The sequence below is a fragment of the Catharus ustulatus genome, chromosome W (genome assembly GCF_009819885.2).
Source record: "Catharus ustulatus isolate bCatUst1 chromosome W, bCatUst1.pri.v2, whole genome shotgun sequence".
NCBI classification, from domain to species: domain Eukaryota; kingdom Metazoa; phylum Chordata; class Aves; order Passeriformes; family Turdidae; genus Catharus; species Catharus ustulatus.
The window spans coordinates 7,074,282-7,092,034 of NC_046261.2; the positions used below are offsets into that span (position 1 = coordinate 7,074,282).

General features: G+C 41.2%; 1 protein-coding gene across 4 annotated transcripts in view; it reads left to right on the forward strand.

The window, feature by feature from the left end:
* The window catches only part of LOC117005088 (nipped-B-like protein), a 174,179-nt gene that overhangs the window by 83,664 nt on the left and 72,762 nt on the right, over nt 1-17,753 (forward strand). For 2 of the 4 annotated variants that reach the window (XM_033076349.2, XM_033076347.1), the window contains exon 9: nt 538-1,170. The exons of 1 other annotated variant lie outside the window; for it this stretch is intronic. In XM_033076349.2, the coding sequence (XP_032932240.1) occupies nt 538-1,170 (633 nt within the window). Of the gene's footprint in view, nt 1-537; nt 1,171-17,662; nt 17,724-17,753 lie in introns of those variants that run through there. One more of the 4 variants, XM_033076351.2, reaches the window with a different exon arrangement.

A 17,753-nucleotide genomic window follows, 5' to 3' on the forward strand; every position in this document is an offset into this window, starting at 1 on the left:
AAAGAACCCTAAAAAACCAAAAGTTGGAAATGAACTGTCAGAATGAAAGTTAAGGAGGCTGTGTATGTTTTGATTATATATATATATGGTTACTTAAAAATGTGTGGCTCAAATGGCTAATGCCTATGCACTGAACATTAAGTCTTCATCACTGGATCTTATTAAGAATCTTTTTGATATTTCTTTTTCTGTAGTCAGTGTGCTTTCATTGACTGTTTTCTAATAGTTGATATTCTAAACCTGCAGGTACAATATATATGTAGTCTTTTTTGGTGGTGTGTTTTTTGTTTCATCTTCTCTGAAATGATCCCTTATCTACCTGCAGCAGACTGCTAAAATTCCTAGGAAATGCACTGCAACTATCTGAATTACATCTTGATCTAGGAATTATGTGCTTCCTGCCAATCTCACTTAGACTTTTTGTGAACACAGATATATGTACAAATACATATTAAAATTATGTAGGCTATATTTAGTGTGTTTTTATATAAACATGGAACAACATAACTGTTCAGTTTTTCTGAATTATTATTCTAGGATCAAGACAACCTTTAATCCAACAATCTCAACCTCCACCTTATTCATCACCTAGAGATGTTCCCCCAGACATATTGTTAGATTCTCCAGAAAGAAAGCAAAAGAAACAAAAGAAAATGAAGTTAGGCAAGGATGAAAAAGACCAGACTGAAAAAGCTGCAATGTATGATATCATTAGCTCTCCTTCCAAGGACTCCACTAAGCTTACATTAAGACTGTCTCGTGTAAGATCTTCGGATATGGACCAGCAGGATGATATGCTTTCTGGTTTGGAAAACAGCAGTGTGTCAGAGGGTGATATTCCTTTTAAGGTGCAGTACCCAGGACAGACTTCTAAAACACCCGTTACTCCACAGGATGTTAACCGCCCATTAAACACTGCTCAGTGTTTGCTGCAGCATGAACAGACAGCTTTCCTTCAGGCACAACAAGTGCCTGTTTTACAACAGAACGCTTCAGTTGCTGCAAAACAGCCTCAAACTCCTGTGGTACAGACACAGCAACAGGTTTCGCAACAAGGAGCTATAACGTCATATGATGAAGTAGAATTGGATGCATTGGCTGAAATTGAGCGGATAGAACGTGAATCAGCTATTGAAAGGGAGCGATTTTCAAAAGAAGTGCAAGATAAAGGTAAAAGGATTGTGTGTGTGTATACACTATATATATTATAAAAGTATATATATATGCATATAGACCCCCTATATAAACTTTCCTGTCATTGTCGCATAGTACAATTCTGTTTACTCAGTGTAGGTGGTTCTACGACATTCATCACCATTCCCCTTAAAACAATGAACTGTAATCTCTCATATATACATTTTTTAAATATCTAGCATTCTTTATTTGGGATCTTAATGGATGGAAAGTGAAGGTCTTGTGTTTCAAAATTCTTTTTAAGTTACCCTTATTTTGAACCATGAGACTGAGTGAAATACAATTGATGTTGTTTATAGTTTCTAAAATCTTATCAGTACCATAAGTAAAAATTTATAAGTTTTGATAGTTAAAGTATTAATTAACTGTTTAAGAAAATCAACTAATTTAAGAAAATACAGGGAAGCTCTTTTATGCCATTTCTATTCATATCCTAATTTGAACCTTATGCGAAGGAGGTGTTAGACTAAAATCATATCTATTCTTTTAAAGGCACTGTAATGATTGGGTAATATACCATATTCTCTCCAATGTTTGTTCAATTGGATATTCATTATTATGTAGGCTTTCCAAGTTTTAGAGATCTACCATATATCTATATGGTCTCTAGCACAGAATCAGATAAGACTGTGAAATGTTTGCTCTTCACTTTAGTGGCTGTACTGGTTGTCTTAACTGATTCCATTTGATCTATCAATCGATCCTCTTTTATTTTTTTTCCTTTTTTAAAAATTTTTTCTCTTTTTTCCTACTTCTCTTTTTTTTATTGTTAACTGGTTTGAAGGTCTTAGCCTTCAGAAATATCAAAAGTGGATGCAAACTCACATGTAAATCTTGATGATGTGTTTTTTAAAGTAGATAGTGATAGGTTAGCATAAGTATTTTTCAGATGTTTTCTCTGCATTCTGTTTAACTACTTCTAAAAAAACTTTTATAGTATAATGCTAATTTGTTAGATACAATAAAAATTTGCAGAGTGGAAAACAGCATAAATTTTGATTCTAGAAGTTCATAGGTAAAAATGGTCTATTTTGGATGTACTTGCATGGAGGCAACTGAATTTACATACAGTTTGTATGTTTAACCAGCAGAGAGTGAACAAGTTTTCTCCCTATTCAAAGATTTTTTTTTCTGTTTTTAAATATGCCTGAAGATAGAGTGAAAGAGTATTGTGTTTGTGTGTATGTAAATGTTCTTGTTGCAGTTACCTAAAAGGATTAAGTTTTTAGGTATTTCTCATTTGATAACTACATCAAGTCTTGTTACAAAACATTGTGACTATACAAAGAAAATGGGTGCTCACCTTAAAAGAAATCTCTACTGCCTTTAATTTTGATTTAATGAAATTATGAATTTGGTTACGTTGCTTATATTTCGACTAATTTTAAGTTTATTTATGGAGAGCTTTTAGTTTGTCCTCTACTACTTAAAAAGCTACTTTTATATCCCCATACTTTGAATAGATTCTCCAGCACATTTTAGCTAAGAAGCATCTCAAAAAATGCACTGTATTTTTGATAATCCACAGCAATCTTCAAACAGAGTGAGACTAAAACACACTTTCTGTTTTGTTCTGACTTTCAGGAGATATTAAACATGAGTTTTGAAGTTTGTTAACTGTAATTACATAGCCATGGGCAGACTCTGATTTGTTTATTTTGGGGAAAGAAGTGGTTTTTATACAATGTGATCTCACCCTTTCACCACTCTTCAATATCCATCTTACCAATTAAGGATTCCAACCTCATGCTTTCCTTCTACCTGTATCCTCTGGCAAGTCTCAGTTCTTCTTGAGTTCCTTCAATTGCTGTGGGTCAGGTGCAAGAGTTGTTGCCTTATACTGGGACAAATGACCACTATTTATTCACTGATAATAAGTTGCCCCTATGCCAGACAGCAGTTCTTTTCACTTTAGCTGCTGAAGTTTCAGTGATGAATTAATAATATTGAGTAAAAGGATTTTTAGCAGTCTTGGGGCAGATTTCCTGAAAAATTCTTGCCTTGGAGAAATATGATTCTTTTTTTTTGGTAACACTTTTGCCATTGCTTGTAAGTTTGTACTACGTCTACAAGTTCATACGCTCAGGGATTGTTCTAGTTATAGTAATTTGGTTTGTTGTGACTGCAGGAAGAAGCTTCCTCTATTGTTCCTATGGGAACATGTTAGAAAAATATCCAGTAACTCCTAAATATGCCATTCATTTTTGTCAAGTTGCTTACTGTATTTATGCAAAAGCCTGGAATTTGTGCATTTTAGTACATCTACTTTAACTTCAAATCACATTATGTCAAGAAAAGAGCGTGCTTGTAGCATGCACTCATTCTAATTAGAACAGGAATGTATAGTGCTAGCTGATGATGTACATAGCAAGTGTCCCTCTAAAGACCTTACTCTAGGTGCTAGTACATGGTAAAATGTGCATGAAAGCATATGCTTTTGAAATGCTTTTGAAAGCATTGCTGCTTTTGTAATTGAGGCATGGGAATACATATTACAGTCACACTACACTTTCTGTGTAGGCATGTGTTGTTTTCTTCCATAAATTACTTTGAGTAGAATTGTACTCACAAGTTTTGATAGAATATTAGTGATCTCTTGTGTCATGTTTTTCTTAGAATCGTAGAACTGTAGAACCATAGAATATCCTGAGTTGGCAGGGACCCACAAGGATCACTGAGTCCAACTCCTGGCCCTGCACATGACACCCCAACGATCCCACCATGTGCCTGAAAGCATTGTCCAAGGGCTTCTCGAAATCTGTCAGGCTTGGTGCCATCACCATTTCCCTGGGGAACCTGTTCCAGTGCCCAACCATCCTCTGTGTGAAGAACCTTTTCCTGATATCCAACCTAAACTTTCCCTGATACACCTCCAGCTGTTCCCTGAGGTCCTGTCACTGGTCACCAGAGATCACTGCCTGCCCCTCCTCTTCCCTTCGTGAGGAAGTTGTAGACAGTGATGAGGTCTGACCTCAGTCTCCTCCTCTCCAGGCTGAACAAGCCGTGATCGTAGCCGCTCCTCGTATGGCTGACATGAAATCTCTGCAGTACTATGCTTCATCAGAGGTTTTCAGATGCTTCTTTTTTAACAGTAAGACTTTGCATGGATATGACATGTTCTTTCTGAGGTTGGGAACCATTAGTGTGGTGGAACTGTTTATTCCAGAAGAGAGGCAGAGATTTTTTTTTGGGAGGTTCTTGCTAAAATTTATACAACTATTGCACTTGCATAAGTCAATGCTAAGGTTTTGGGGTGTTTTTAATGCTGAGATGCCTTTATAATGTTTGGTAGAGGTGGGAAATGGAGATTGCAGTCCTTTGGAAATTATAGTACTTTCTGTAATAAATTCCTAATTCTAACAAAACTGTTAAAATATTTAGCTCCCACCAAAGTCTCTCAAAGTAGGGAGGCAGTCTCCATTCCAGAGGTGAAACTAATACAGGGCTTTTGAAAAGTGCTGACTTATTTGAAAAGCAGCATATTTTTCTGGAACCTTATTGTTATGCCTTTGGTTTCTGAAAAAGGAATTCTTAGTGCAAAAATTACTAATGCAAAATCTCTCAGATTTGATCTAATGTCTATCAGATATGCATAGGGAGAGATTTTAGAATATAGACCTTTTGCCTCCATATCTGAGTGCTTTTCAGAGCTCTGTTTTTGGATTAAGTGGATTACATGGTCTTTTCATCTTTATAGAGGGGTGTAAAATTTGAAAATTTGGTTTTGTCCTTGTCCTCTGTGTGGAAGGACAATAATCCATCTCTTCCTGCTTTTTCCATCAAGGAAGTCTCTCTGTATTGATTAATCTTGCAAGTAATTTGTGTCTGTTAATTAAAGGAATGATTTAAAAGTTTGGAGATCAAGGCACTGAAAGTTACAGTCTAATGCATCTATTATGTTTAATAGCTTCAGAACAAATGAGTCTGTGAAACATGATAAGACTCAGGTTTTCAATTCCCATTACCTCCCCTCACAGTGGCCTCTATACCCTGATCAGATACAAGTTGTTAATCCATGATAGGTCTTCTTTTTTGAAAGGATGTGTAATATCACAGATAGACCCTTCTATTGTTTATCAAGACTCAGATTGAGTTTAGAAAAAGCAGTTCAGAAGGATTAATACAGAAGGGGATTATCTTTTTCCACAAGTCGACAAGTAAACCATCTTCTGCCTAGGTACATAAGGATACTGTTCAGGAACACCACTACTGCTGATACCTCGGTCTGCAGCTGCAGTGGGAGATGCAGATTGTGCTCTGGGTGGTGGGAAATGGCTGGTGTGAACTGGTGCCGACCCTTTGCCTAACAAAGGGCACGAGGACTTGCAGAGCCAGCCAGGTGACCAGCCACTCAGAGACTCAGCAGGAGCAAATTACTCAGCAGGAAGACCCCAGACTATCGGGAGCACAGACTGTGAGGGTACAAAAATCCAGGGATTCTTTTGTTGGGGTCCTTTCCTGGAGGCTCCAGCTCGAGCTGTTATGATGTCACTGCAATATGATTCAATTGCTCAGAGGAACCAGGTGTCTGGGACTCTGCCGCAGGAAGCCTGGGGCTGGGCCAGTGAGGGAAACTTGTCTGACTCTGAGTGTGTTGTGGTAGGGAGTCAAACCGGGCACCTGTTGGTTAACTGGAGTTGCCTGCTATGAAGGGACTTCAGTCCCAGCAGTGACAGTCTCTAGTGGTGTGAGTGTGACTCCCAGAGTGGTTCCTGAATGGTCAGACAGGAAAGTTATCTTAACAATACCTTTCTAAAGAAATTACAAATAATGCAGCTTCATGCACACTTTTTTCTAAACACTGTCAGTAGTCACATTTTTGTTTATAGTCAAGTAATTCAAAACTAGTCAGTCACTTTCAGTCTAAACCTTTCCCAGAACATTACATTAAGTTCTTCTTGTTAAGATTTAGATCTATTGCTTAATTAATTTCCAGGTTCAAGGTTTCTACCTCACAATCTTTCATGCTTTTCTAAAGCTCCCAAATACTGTGAATCAAAAATATTTAAGATATTGATGTTAAAAGGAGCTCTGAGTCTTCTTGAAAGAGGAAAAGGGAAGATAATCTTGAAAATTACTTGAAAAAACAGAAAGCAACCCATCTCTCTTTCAGAAACTCTTTTTCAAATTGTTTTAGTTTTTTATTCAGATTTGCTAAATTTTGAGTTCTTCCATACATAGTATTGTGTGTTCATTGTTAGATTTTATGCTACTTCTAAGACACTTTTATATGATGCAGCTGTCTTAGCAGATTAAGGAGTTCTTTACTTGTAAAAGGCACTGTTTTCTGGTGTTTGCAAGAAAAATCATTAAATCATTCATTAATTACCATTTAATTATGAGACTAATATATGTTTTTTAAACTTAAAGGATTAGAATAATTTTTTAAATGAGATGAACTTACTCATTTCTTTGGGTTTTTTCCCCTGTATATTTTACCTCTGAGGATCCATTTTAGCTACTTTGGAATCTTACTGTAGATACTTTGAATTAGGGAGAAGTGAAACTGTAATAAATTTATTTCCAATAATTGGATCAGTTAGGGGGCATTTGGATGCCTGCTGTGGGCCCTTCTTTTTTTAGTTCATTCCAAGCCCATAGCAGCAGACACACCCATCCCAAGAGTGTGAATCTGCCAGAGCAAAACTCAAAACTGCATTTATAGGTAAGTAAACTTTTTCTCTTACCTTTAAAGTTCTTATTCATCTACCTTCCCTTTCTCCCCATGACCGATCTCCCCCCAAAAGTCACACAAAAAAGAGATAGAAGAACACTATCAAGAATTAATATTTTGTTTACGTTTAATTTTATGTAGCCAATGAATGAAATGACAGAACATGTAATTATAGCCAGTATATTACCATTCATTTTCAAAAATATGTTATAGGGTGTTGCTTCATGCCTGAGCCCCCCGAGAGAGATGACAGGCACGCCATGATTCTTTCGACCAAAAGCTCTTTTATTCTTCCAAACAGTTCTTTTTATCACCTCCTAAATGTATCTCTTTAAGCTCCTGTGATTGGCCCAAAGTCTGGCTGTCCAGCCTCCTTTTGACCAATTTTGGCTTCTTGCAGCCAGGCAGGGACCATCGGACCAACCCCCTAACTTTTCTCGACTTTTCTCCTGGTGGGCTGTGTCCCACCAGTGTACTTTTCCATATTTGGTAGAGTATAAGCCAGTTTATACTGTGAAAATTCCCGGTTTCTTTTTTATTAATTAAAAAAAAATTTTGAAAATGCAAATATGCAGCTTGTTCTTTGTTATCTTACCTGCAAGGATCCTTTTGCATGTAAAAGGACATTGACAGCATAAATTCAATTTTAACTAAATTTGTTTTTCTTAGTTCGTGATGGATTCCACATACCTGAGGCTGCAGTACTTATGTTCAGGAACTATTTGGTCTTTTTAACAACAAAATTATAACTTATAAACATTTAACTTTAGAACTGTACAAAATTTAAACTTAGCAAAACAATTTATAAACAGGAAAATATTTTGTAAACAAACAACTCTGTTATTTTAATGTCCTTTAACTCTGCAGTAGGAGATGTGACAGGTGAATTGGGATCTGCTGTTTTGCTCTTTGTAGATTTTATACATCCCAGCTTTTCTTGCTTTGTGAAACCAGAGGGTCCTAAGTTCCAATGTCTCTTCTTGTTAACTTCACAAGCAAGTGTGGAAGATATATCCTCCTTTTAATCACCGACATGTGCTAAGTGACTGAAATCTAAAATGCCAGTAGTCAGCAATTTCTGAGATATGTACTATCTCTGTTACTCATATTACAGGCTCAATTACTTAGTAATTATAACGTTCCAATTCAACATTAAACACGAACCATTCAGTTCAAAACCATATACATTTTATAAGCAAAATACCCTTTAACTTAAAACCATTTCTAATAAGAACATACATCTTTCTTTTATTCCTTACTCTCCTTTGTTTTATTTAACCAATAAACCTTTTAACTTAAGACTATTTCAATTAAGAACACAAATGTTTCAAATTCTCCTTTCTCCCCCTTTCTTTGTTTTTGAAATTAGAACAGAGGAAAACATGCATTTTGAATTACCTTAGTTTGGTGAAAATTATAATTGTTGATATTTTACAATTCAATTTTAGTGTTTAATATTGTTCAAGAATTTTCCTTTTAAATGATAACTTAGGAGAATCTTCTCTGGATAAGATTCTTCATGTTTATCTCAAAGGAAAAGGTTTTAACTTTTGCAAGGCTAAATCAACTAGATCAAATTACTTGTTTTCAATTTTAACTCAGAAATATCTGAATTTTATAATTTTTTCCCTTTGTCAGTCAAATTCCAATTTGGCCACAATTGAAATAGACTGAGAAGGTTTTGATGGTAAACATTCTTTTGCTTAGCTAATATTCCAACCTGGCCAGGGCTGAAATATTAGACTAGGCAAAATATTTTTTCTATTCTATTTTAAAACCAAACCTTTACTAAATTTTGAAAAGTGGTAAGAGGTAAGTACAGTAAATTCACGAATACAAGCAGCACTGAGTATAAGCCACATTGCCGGGTGTTGGCAAACATTTTGGTTTTTGTCCATAAATAAGCCGCACCTGAGTATAAGCCGCTCTGTCGTTCGCAGCGAGGACCCACGTGCAACAAAGTTGCCAAATAGTAACAGAACCGCGGCATGGCGGGGTTTACTGGCTCGGCTCGGGCTGTGCAGGCTCGGCCTGCTCGGGGCTGCTGACGGAGCCAGGTGGCCCAGCCCGGCGCTGCTGCTCGGCGGGGCCGCTCGGGGCCGGCTGCCGCCTCTGGGCTTGCTCGCCCTGGCCCGGCGCTGCCCCGTGGTGGCAGGCAGGGACGGAGCCCCCCCAGCTCCCGCGGCGGCAGAGGCGGGCGGGGACAGAGCCCCCCACCTCCTCCCCGAGCCGCGGCCATGGCGGCACGGGGCCCCCGCCGCCTCCCCGAGCCGCGGCCATGGCGGCACGGGGCCCCCCCATCTCTCCCCCGAGCCGCGGCAATGGCGGCACGGGGCCCCCCCGTCCCTCCCCCGGGCTGCGGCAGAGGAGGGAAGGAGAGAGCTCTCCCGCCTCTCTCCCTGTCCCCCGTGTTGCCTGCAGGGAGCCAGGCTTCACCCACGGTGCAACAGAGTAACAATTTGTAACAATCACGAAATGCCGGCTTTTACTAGCAGGTGCTCGGCTCGGCACCCTGGCTGGCACTTCTGAGGTTGTAAATGTCAGAAAATTATTCACATATTAGCCGCTCCTGAGTATAAGCCGCATTTCCGGTGTGGGAGCAAAATTTTAGTCAAAATGGTGCGGCTTGTATTCATGAAATTACTGTATTTTAGAAAACCATGCAATTTTAATTTGACAATGAAATACCCCCCACCAAACTAACTCACATAATTTTGACTAATTAAACTTATAATGTTAAAGGAAGTAACATCCTAAAGTTTTTCTGCATGGCTAATAATATATAATGCTAGCGCAATATATACAAGCAACATTAACAAACATTGTAGTGCAAACTTCAACATACACTTAAAAATATTAACATGTATTTGCTGCATTGATAAGACACGTTTTTAGCAACTGTAAGAGAACAAGTTAACAAGGCAAATATTAACTTAGCAAAGTTTGCCAAATATACAGGCTTTGACAAATTTAGATTAGAGATGGGCAAAGCAGCTGCCGAACCCTCCTGAGGGTAAACGCTGCTGTTTTCATCGCTTGGGTTGGTGTTTTTAGATTTTCCAATTTTTATTTTCACTGTCTCAAGACATGAGGCAAGTAACATCTTGCTATATATATTGAGAAGATAGTTTATTCTCTGTCGCTGTGTTTTAGCTTTTCTATGTGTCTGGTGGTATCTTTTTAGATTGACTTGCTTGTTATTGTTTTTCTGGAGCTTTATTTTGGTAATTCTTTTCTTGCTGATTTTCACTTGGTGGGTATTTTTTAAGGGTTTTTCCCACATTCTAATTTGTGTAGGTGTTTGAATCCCACTCCCTACTTGAGATGATGGCTTTTCATGTGATTGGGGCTGTTTAGAAATGCTACATTCCCCTTTTATATCTATGTGTTTCTCCCCTCTATAGCTTAATGAAAGGTTAGTGTGTAAATGTTTATTTCCCGGGGAGAAATTTCCCTGTCCCCATGGACGCTGGGTGTTAATTAAACCAGGGACTTGGAAATATCCTCCCTCTTCCCTTAACAACTTACAGTTTTCAGTTGGAGACGTAAATGAATTTGAAAGTGTGGTGACTACCTTGGCTTCGGAGATCACAGCAGGATCAGATAGAGCTGGAGCTGTTTCCGGCTCTTTGGTAACATTAAGTTGTTTTGTATTATTTTCCTGGATGTCCTGAGTGTTTTCTTGTGCTGCGATCTCTTGGAATTGATCGACTTTTGATACAAAGAAACAATTGCAGTAGAATCGGAGCTAGAAGTTTTTGGAGCTGGAGAGTTTTTCGGAGCTCCAATGTTTTCCCTTCCTGGTTCCGGTGGGCTTCTTAAGGTGCTTGTCGGTATTCCTAGAGTGACGTCACGTGGGCGTTCTTCTTCCGGGCAGTTGTGGGCAGGGGTTTCCATGGTGACTCGGGGCAGGACCACGCCTTCTTTCTCTGCCAACGACACGCCCTCCAGATGCTGTGCTGGGGTCGGGACCCCTCCCCCCGGAGGCATGACTTGGGGCTGGACCGGGGCTGGGGCCCCGCCCCTCTGAGGCTGGGCCATGACAGGAGGTACCACCCACACCGGTTGGGTCGAAGCTGGCGACAACTCCCACCAGGGCTGGGCTTGGGGCGAAACCGCGCCCCACCAGGGGTGGCCCGGGGGCAGCGCCATGCCCCACGAGTCAGGCATGCTTTGTTCTTTGTCCCTGGTCGCCATGTGGCCGACGCCATCTTGACACCTTTCTTGGATCCCCCTTTTCCTTTCCTTTTCTTTTTGGGATAGTGCAAGACGCCCTCCTGCCTCCCTTTTATCTGCTGCTATGGTTTTACTGGTTTGCAGAGTCCCTTCTAGGGCGGCAGGCTAGGCTAAAGCTACTGGGATCGTCTCCATTGTTCTGCTATTCCCCAGAGTTGTTTTGCACTGAGAAGGTATTTTTTCTCTGTGCTATTAAGAGGCTTACCACGTTTTTCTATGCCTCCTTTTTTACTCTGCATTTCCGATTTTATCTGTTTTATCAATTTTATAATTGTCCTCCACGGTTTTACCACTTTAACTGCCTCTGGATCATTTTTCATAGCTGCTTCTATTATATTTTCCCCTAGATTATTCCAATAGTCCATATCTAATGTTGTCTCTTCTGTCAATTCCTCTCCCTTTTCTTTTGCCCATAATATTAAATCATGCAATGATTCCTCCGAGTACTCAAATTCCCATTCTTCTAGAAACAACTTCCATACCTGGAGAATTGGGCTGGGACGTGTAGAAAGTACTCCTCCCATTCTTCAGTTGTTTTCCCTGGCTCTGGCCAAAATTTTCTTCAAGTCTCTGGACCCTTTTTCTAGAATCTCTGGACTTGCTGTTTTCCCTGGCTCCGGCCAAAATTTTCTTCAAGCTTCTGGACCTTTTTTCTAAAGTCTCTGGACTTCCCTGGCTCTCTTTTTTCCAGCTTCCCTCGTCTCTGGGGCGACCTGGATTTTTGCCAGTTTTTTTCTCCTGCCTCTTAGGGCAACCTCCCTGGCTTGAGGGCCAGCTAATTTTCCCTGCCTCTTATTTTGGGCAGATTCCCTAGCTCAAAGGCTAGCACCCCTGCTTTTTGCAGGACTGGCTTTTGTCGAAGTCACGTCGGCTGGTCACCAGTTGTTTCTTTGGGTCCCCGTACAGGCCACCATTTGTTGCTTTGTTCCTGACCCCCCCCCGAGAGAGATGACAGGCACGCTGTGATTCTTTCGACCAAAAGCCTCTTTATTCCACTAAAAGTTCCTTTTATAACCTCCTAAATGTATCTCTTTAAGCTCCTGTGATTGGCCCAAAGTCTGGCTGTCCAGCCTCCTTTTGACCAATTTTGGCTTCTTGCAGCCAGACAGGGACCATTGGACCAACCCCCTAACTTTTCTCGACTTTTCTCCTGGTGGCCTGTGTCCCACCAGTGTGCTTTTCCATATTTGGTAGAGTATAAACCAGCTTATACTGTGACAATAGGGGGGTTATTTACTTTAAAATAGAGATAAAAGTGTAGCAATTTGTATAGTAATCTTGCTGAAGCTTACAGTTAATACCAGAACATGAAATGAGACTGTAAAATACAAATGATTATGTAGTAGGATGGTGTGAGAATTGGGTACCATGTATTTTGGGTATACAAACTTTCATTAGGTCTCCATTTTGTAGTGTTATGTATTAGATGAAACTGGCACCCAATGTAGTTTTCCCAAGAAAAAGCAGATTTGCAAAATCCAGTTCCTATAGATGAAAGACTTTTGTTTTATGGTCCAACGTGTTTTAAGAAAAGTAAGGGGAAGACATTTCTGTCTAGAGAAATTGAAATTAAGTGTTGCGATGTTTCCAACTATCTAGGGAAAGTTGCTTTCTTTTATATTTTTTTAAGAATATAATACTGAAAAGCATGGGTTTTTTTAAAAGGCATATTTTTTAATAGTGTTTACTTTCCTTTGGTGCTCTTGTGTAACATGAAAGTGAATTCCCACATTTATCCAGGTTGTACTTTACATAGGGTAGTGCAAAAACCTGCTCTTGTAATGAGGTGTAGAAAATAACTAGAACTCAGTTTAGTAAGATGTGTATTTTATTTTTATTTATAGCATGAACTAAGATAAGAATTAAGCATAATATACATGTAGCGTATCCCCTAGATTGTACCTGTTAAATGGATGGGAGGATTTATAATATTACTTACCCAGTAATGACTTTATTTTGTTCTAGGACAGTCACTTCTCTATAATGGATTTAAATTTTGATAAAGAAGAGCATGTATAATTAACAAAGCTTATTAACAGTTTAAGCCCAGCATTTCTGTAGCTCATAGTCATTATGTTCACTCCAACATCAACCTAAGATGATGACAGACTTTTTTTCCATTATCATCCTATATACAGTAATTTCATGACCATAAGGCGCACCGGACTATAAGGCGCACCCCCCGGATTCGGCAAAATTCGCAACTTTGTAGATCATATAAGGCGCACCAGACTATAAGGCGCACTTTTTTTTTGCAGCGAGGCCCCGCCCCCAGCTCACCCCGTGCGGTTGCTGGCCGAGGCACCGCCTCAACCCAGCAGCCATTGGCCCCCGGGCCCGCCTCCACCCAGTAGGGGCGGTGCCGCGAGCCACCGAGCCACCCTGGACCCGGCGACCATGGGCCCCTGGGACTGCCTGGATCCAGGAGTGGGGTGCCGCCGGCCCCCTAGCCCGCATTCACGCGGCAGCCGTGGGCCCCCGGGACTGCCTGGACCCAGGAGCGGGGGTACCGCGGGCTCCTTAGCCCGCATTCACGCGGCAGCCATGGGCCCCCGGGACTGCCTGGACCCAGGAGCGGGGGTGCTGCGGGCTCCCTAGCCCGCCTTCATCCGGCAGCCATAGCTCCCCGGGGCTGCCTGGACCCAGGAGCGGGGGTGCCGCGGGGCCCCTAGCCCACCTTCACCCGGCAGCCATGGCTCCCCGGGACTGCCTGGACCCAGGAGCGGGGATGCTACGGGCTCCCTAGCCCACATTCACCTGGCAGCCGTGGGCTCCCGGGACTGCTTCCACCCGGGAAGGGGGGTGCCGTGGCCCCCCTAGCCACATTCACCCGGCAGCCATGGGCTCCTGGGACTGTTTCCACCCGGGAAGGGGGATGCCGCGGCCCCTCTAGCCCACATTGACCCGGCAGCCATGGGCTCCCGGGACTGCTTCCACCCGGGAAGGGGGGTGACGTGGCCCCCCTAGCCCACATTCACCCGGCAGCCATGGCTCCCCGGGGCTGCCTGGACCCAGGAGCGGGGGTGCCGCCGGCCCCCTAGCCCGCCTTCATCCGGTAGCCATGGACTCCCGGGACTGCTTCCACCCAGGAAGGGGGGTGCCGCGGCCCCCCTAGCCCACATTGACCCGGCAGCCATGGCTCCCCGGGACTGCTTCCACCCGGGAAGGGGGGTGCCGCGGCCCCCCTAGCCCACATTCACCCGGCAGCCATGGGCTCCCGGGACTGCTTCCACCCGGGAAGGGGGGTGCCGCGGCCCCCCTAGCCCACATTGACCCGGCAGCCATGGGGCCCCGGGACTGCCTGGACTGGAGAGGGGCGGTACCGCAGGCCTCCGGGCTCGCCCCCAGCCGGCTGCTGTGGCACTTCCGGCTTTCCCCATGGCTCTCAGCTCACACTTCTGGTTTGTCAAATTTCGCCGCTTTGTACATCAGATAAGGCACTCCGGACTATAAGGCGCACTTCCGGGTTCGAGGGAAAATTTTAGTCAAAAGGGTGCGCCTTATAGTCGTGAAATTACTGTAAATGTTACTGGATCTAGTTAATTGAAAATACTTTTGAATGAAAGGTATGATGTCAGAATAAAATCAACATCTGGAAGGGAGATTAAAAGTGTTCACCAATAAATTTAAAAGTACGGTAATTTTACGAGTATAAGGCACACCGGTGTATAAGGCGCACTTTTTTTTTTTTTTTGCAGCGAGGATACGCGCACAACAAAGTAACAAATTAGTAACAGAATCACGTGATCACGAGGTTTACTGGCCCGACTTGGGGCTGCTGCGGGCTCGCACTTCCGGGTTGGCAAATTTCCAAACTTTGTCCATATATAAGGCGCTCCAGGGTATAAGGCACACTTCCGGGTTCAGACCAAAATTTTAGTCAAAAGAGTGCACCTTATATGCATGAAATTACTGTAATTTCCTTTTTTTAAAAGTTTATTGTTCCTACAAATGAATTTGAAACTTGTTGGAAATGTTAATCTGTATGTGATACATGAAATAATTAGTCTTCATTAAGTCTACTGTTAGTGTGTTGCCTTTTTCTTGTGAAGTTAGGTGCTGCACTATGTATTTGAAAAGTATTCACACTTCAGGTTTTTCTCAGATTTTTTAAAAATTCAGTTTACAAAACTATAATTCTTCACAAAGCAATCACATGGATAAAACCCTGAATTTCTTTCAGGAAAATATCTCATAGATAAATTGATATCATATTGTTTATAAAAACATTTCAGGGAGTTTGTATGACAGCTTTAGTCTTTAAACAAGTGGAGATGCTTGATTATAATTTGCTGTAGTTCAATTCTTGTTATTATCTAGTGTAATATTTCTTTTGTATTAATATAGTTGTCAGGGAATAATGATTTACAAAACATTCTTAAGCAGAAAAAATTGTAAGATCATATTTCATCCTCCAGTTATGACATTATTGTCATATTTAAGAAAGCAAACAGAACTTTACCAAAATTAAGATTATGAATTGTGCTGCACCTGAAAGCATGTCAAAGATTCCTGTAGTCCTTTTAGGGGTTTTGTTTTTGGTTTGGTTTGTGGTTGTTTTATTTCCTGAATGAATTTGGACATCCGTCTTGATGGACTTTCTTTTTTGCCTAGTGACCAGAAGTTTGACAAAATCCCTTGACAGATTGCTAAAAATTATCAGCTGTTTCTGTTCAGATTCTTGGAAATCCCTTCCTCTGAACTGCAGAGGCTAGCAGCCCTCTGGTCTCTACTTTGGAGCCTTTGTAATTATGTTTGTTCTATAAAGCTTCCTATACCAGGTTCATGACTTTATTTTCTTAGTTTCTTCTGTAAGGGAGCAAGCAGTGAGACTAAAATTTTTGACTTATGTTTGCTGAGTCTCTCCTTTAAGGGGAGTGTGTTCGTCTGAAAACAAACCAGTGGGAGACTCTAAGTCAGAACTCTAATTTAATAGGAAAATTAAAATAAAGGCAGAAAATACTGGCTTAAACTGACAGTCAGGATACAACCTGACACCCTGTTGGTCAGGGTGATGGTAGCAGTCCAATTAAATGGTGGCTGCAGTCCTGTTGAAGTGATAGATGGGGGTCTGTTGAAGTGGTGATCCTGTAGAAGGTTCTGGTCTTCCTCTGAAGGTCCAGTGGTGGTTCTGTAGCTCTTGTCCTCCGGGAATTCAGTGGATAAGGTTGCTGATGGTGTTCCAAATCTCAGATTATATCCAGGTAGGAATGCTTGGTTCCTCCCCCTGGGTGGAAGATGATCCGTGAGTTGGAGAGGCAAGGGATGGTGAGCAAAACCCACTCACCCTTCAACAGCCCCATCTGGCCTGTGCGCAAATCTGAGGGAGAATGGAGATTGACTGTGGACTATTGTGCATTGAGTGAAGTGACTCCACCGCTGAGCGCTGCCGTGCCGGACATGCTGGAACTCCAGTACAAGCTGGAGTCCAAGGCAGCTAAGTGGTATGCCACCACTGACATTGCCAATGCATTTTTCTCCATTCCTCTGGCAGCAGAGTGTGGGCCCCAGTAAACATAGTTTTTTTTATTTAGGCATATAGTTATGTGTTATTTGTTGAAAATTCCTAGTCTTGACTGTTAGCTTAAATAAGGTAAGCTCATAATGGCCTCTGGCTGACTTTTCTTTGATGTTCAAAAATTGAACGTTTGACAATAAGTAAGAACTGCTTAGGCCTGGTATATTTGGGATAAATTTATTCACTGCTGATTTAAATAATGCAAATAAGTGGTATTTTAAATTAGTGGAAGAATATCCCAATAATCTCTGAAGAGTGCTAGAGCTTTAAAATAATACACTCAGTTGTTACCCAAAAATTTATACTGGGAGTCATCAAAATGGTTCACATAGAATTCAGCATTAGAGGATCAATCTTTATGGTTCTGAAGAGGAGTACATTCACATTTATCCATCTTGGATATGAAATCTCCAACTGAATTCTTTACAAGGTGTAAATGGGGAAGTGGTAATTTATATGTTGTGTCAAGATAAATCAGAAATCTATGGATTTTAAAGTTTACCAAACAATACCAATAGAACAGACTGTTACCATTCTGCTAAAACAAAGCTCAGCAATCATGCATGTGGTTCTTATTTAGGCTTGTTACCTTTTCACAAGTATTTACAAAACACCCATTTCCATCTTCTAGGACATGCAGTTCTAGAGGTTTTTAGGCTATCATCCTATTATACTAATTTGTTGAAAAAGTTTAATCTGAGACTTAAGGCAATCATTGAGTTTGCAAGAAAGCAGCAACATTGGAGACTTCGGCACTAGTGGTGTTCTGGCTGCTGCTTTGGAAAGATTTCAGATTAAATGGAAGAATGCAGATGCTTCTTTAATACAGCTCCCCTCATCCAGCTACTGTCCCTAATACTTGCCCAGCTTCCAAGTATATCCATTTTCAGCATGGATATGCTGCAGATCACAATTGATTTGTAGTTTCATCAGAAATATATTCAAAGGTATCTGTGGTTATTCCAGTGCAATGTGTTTTTGCACAGAGGTTCTACAGTAATTAATATCTAAATCTGAAAGTACTCATTGTTTTGACATGCAGATATTTCCAAAGATGAAGGCCACAACCTGTCTCCAGGAATACTGTTCATAACAGGACAGGTGAGACACAACTGCTTGGAAATCCATTTC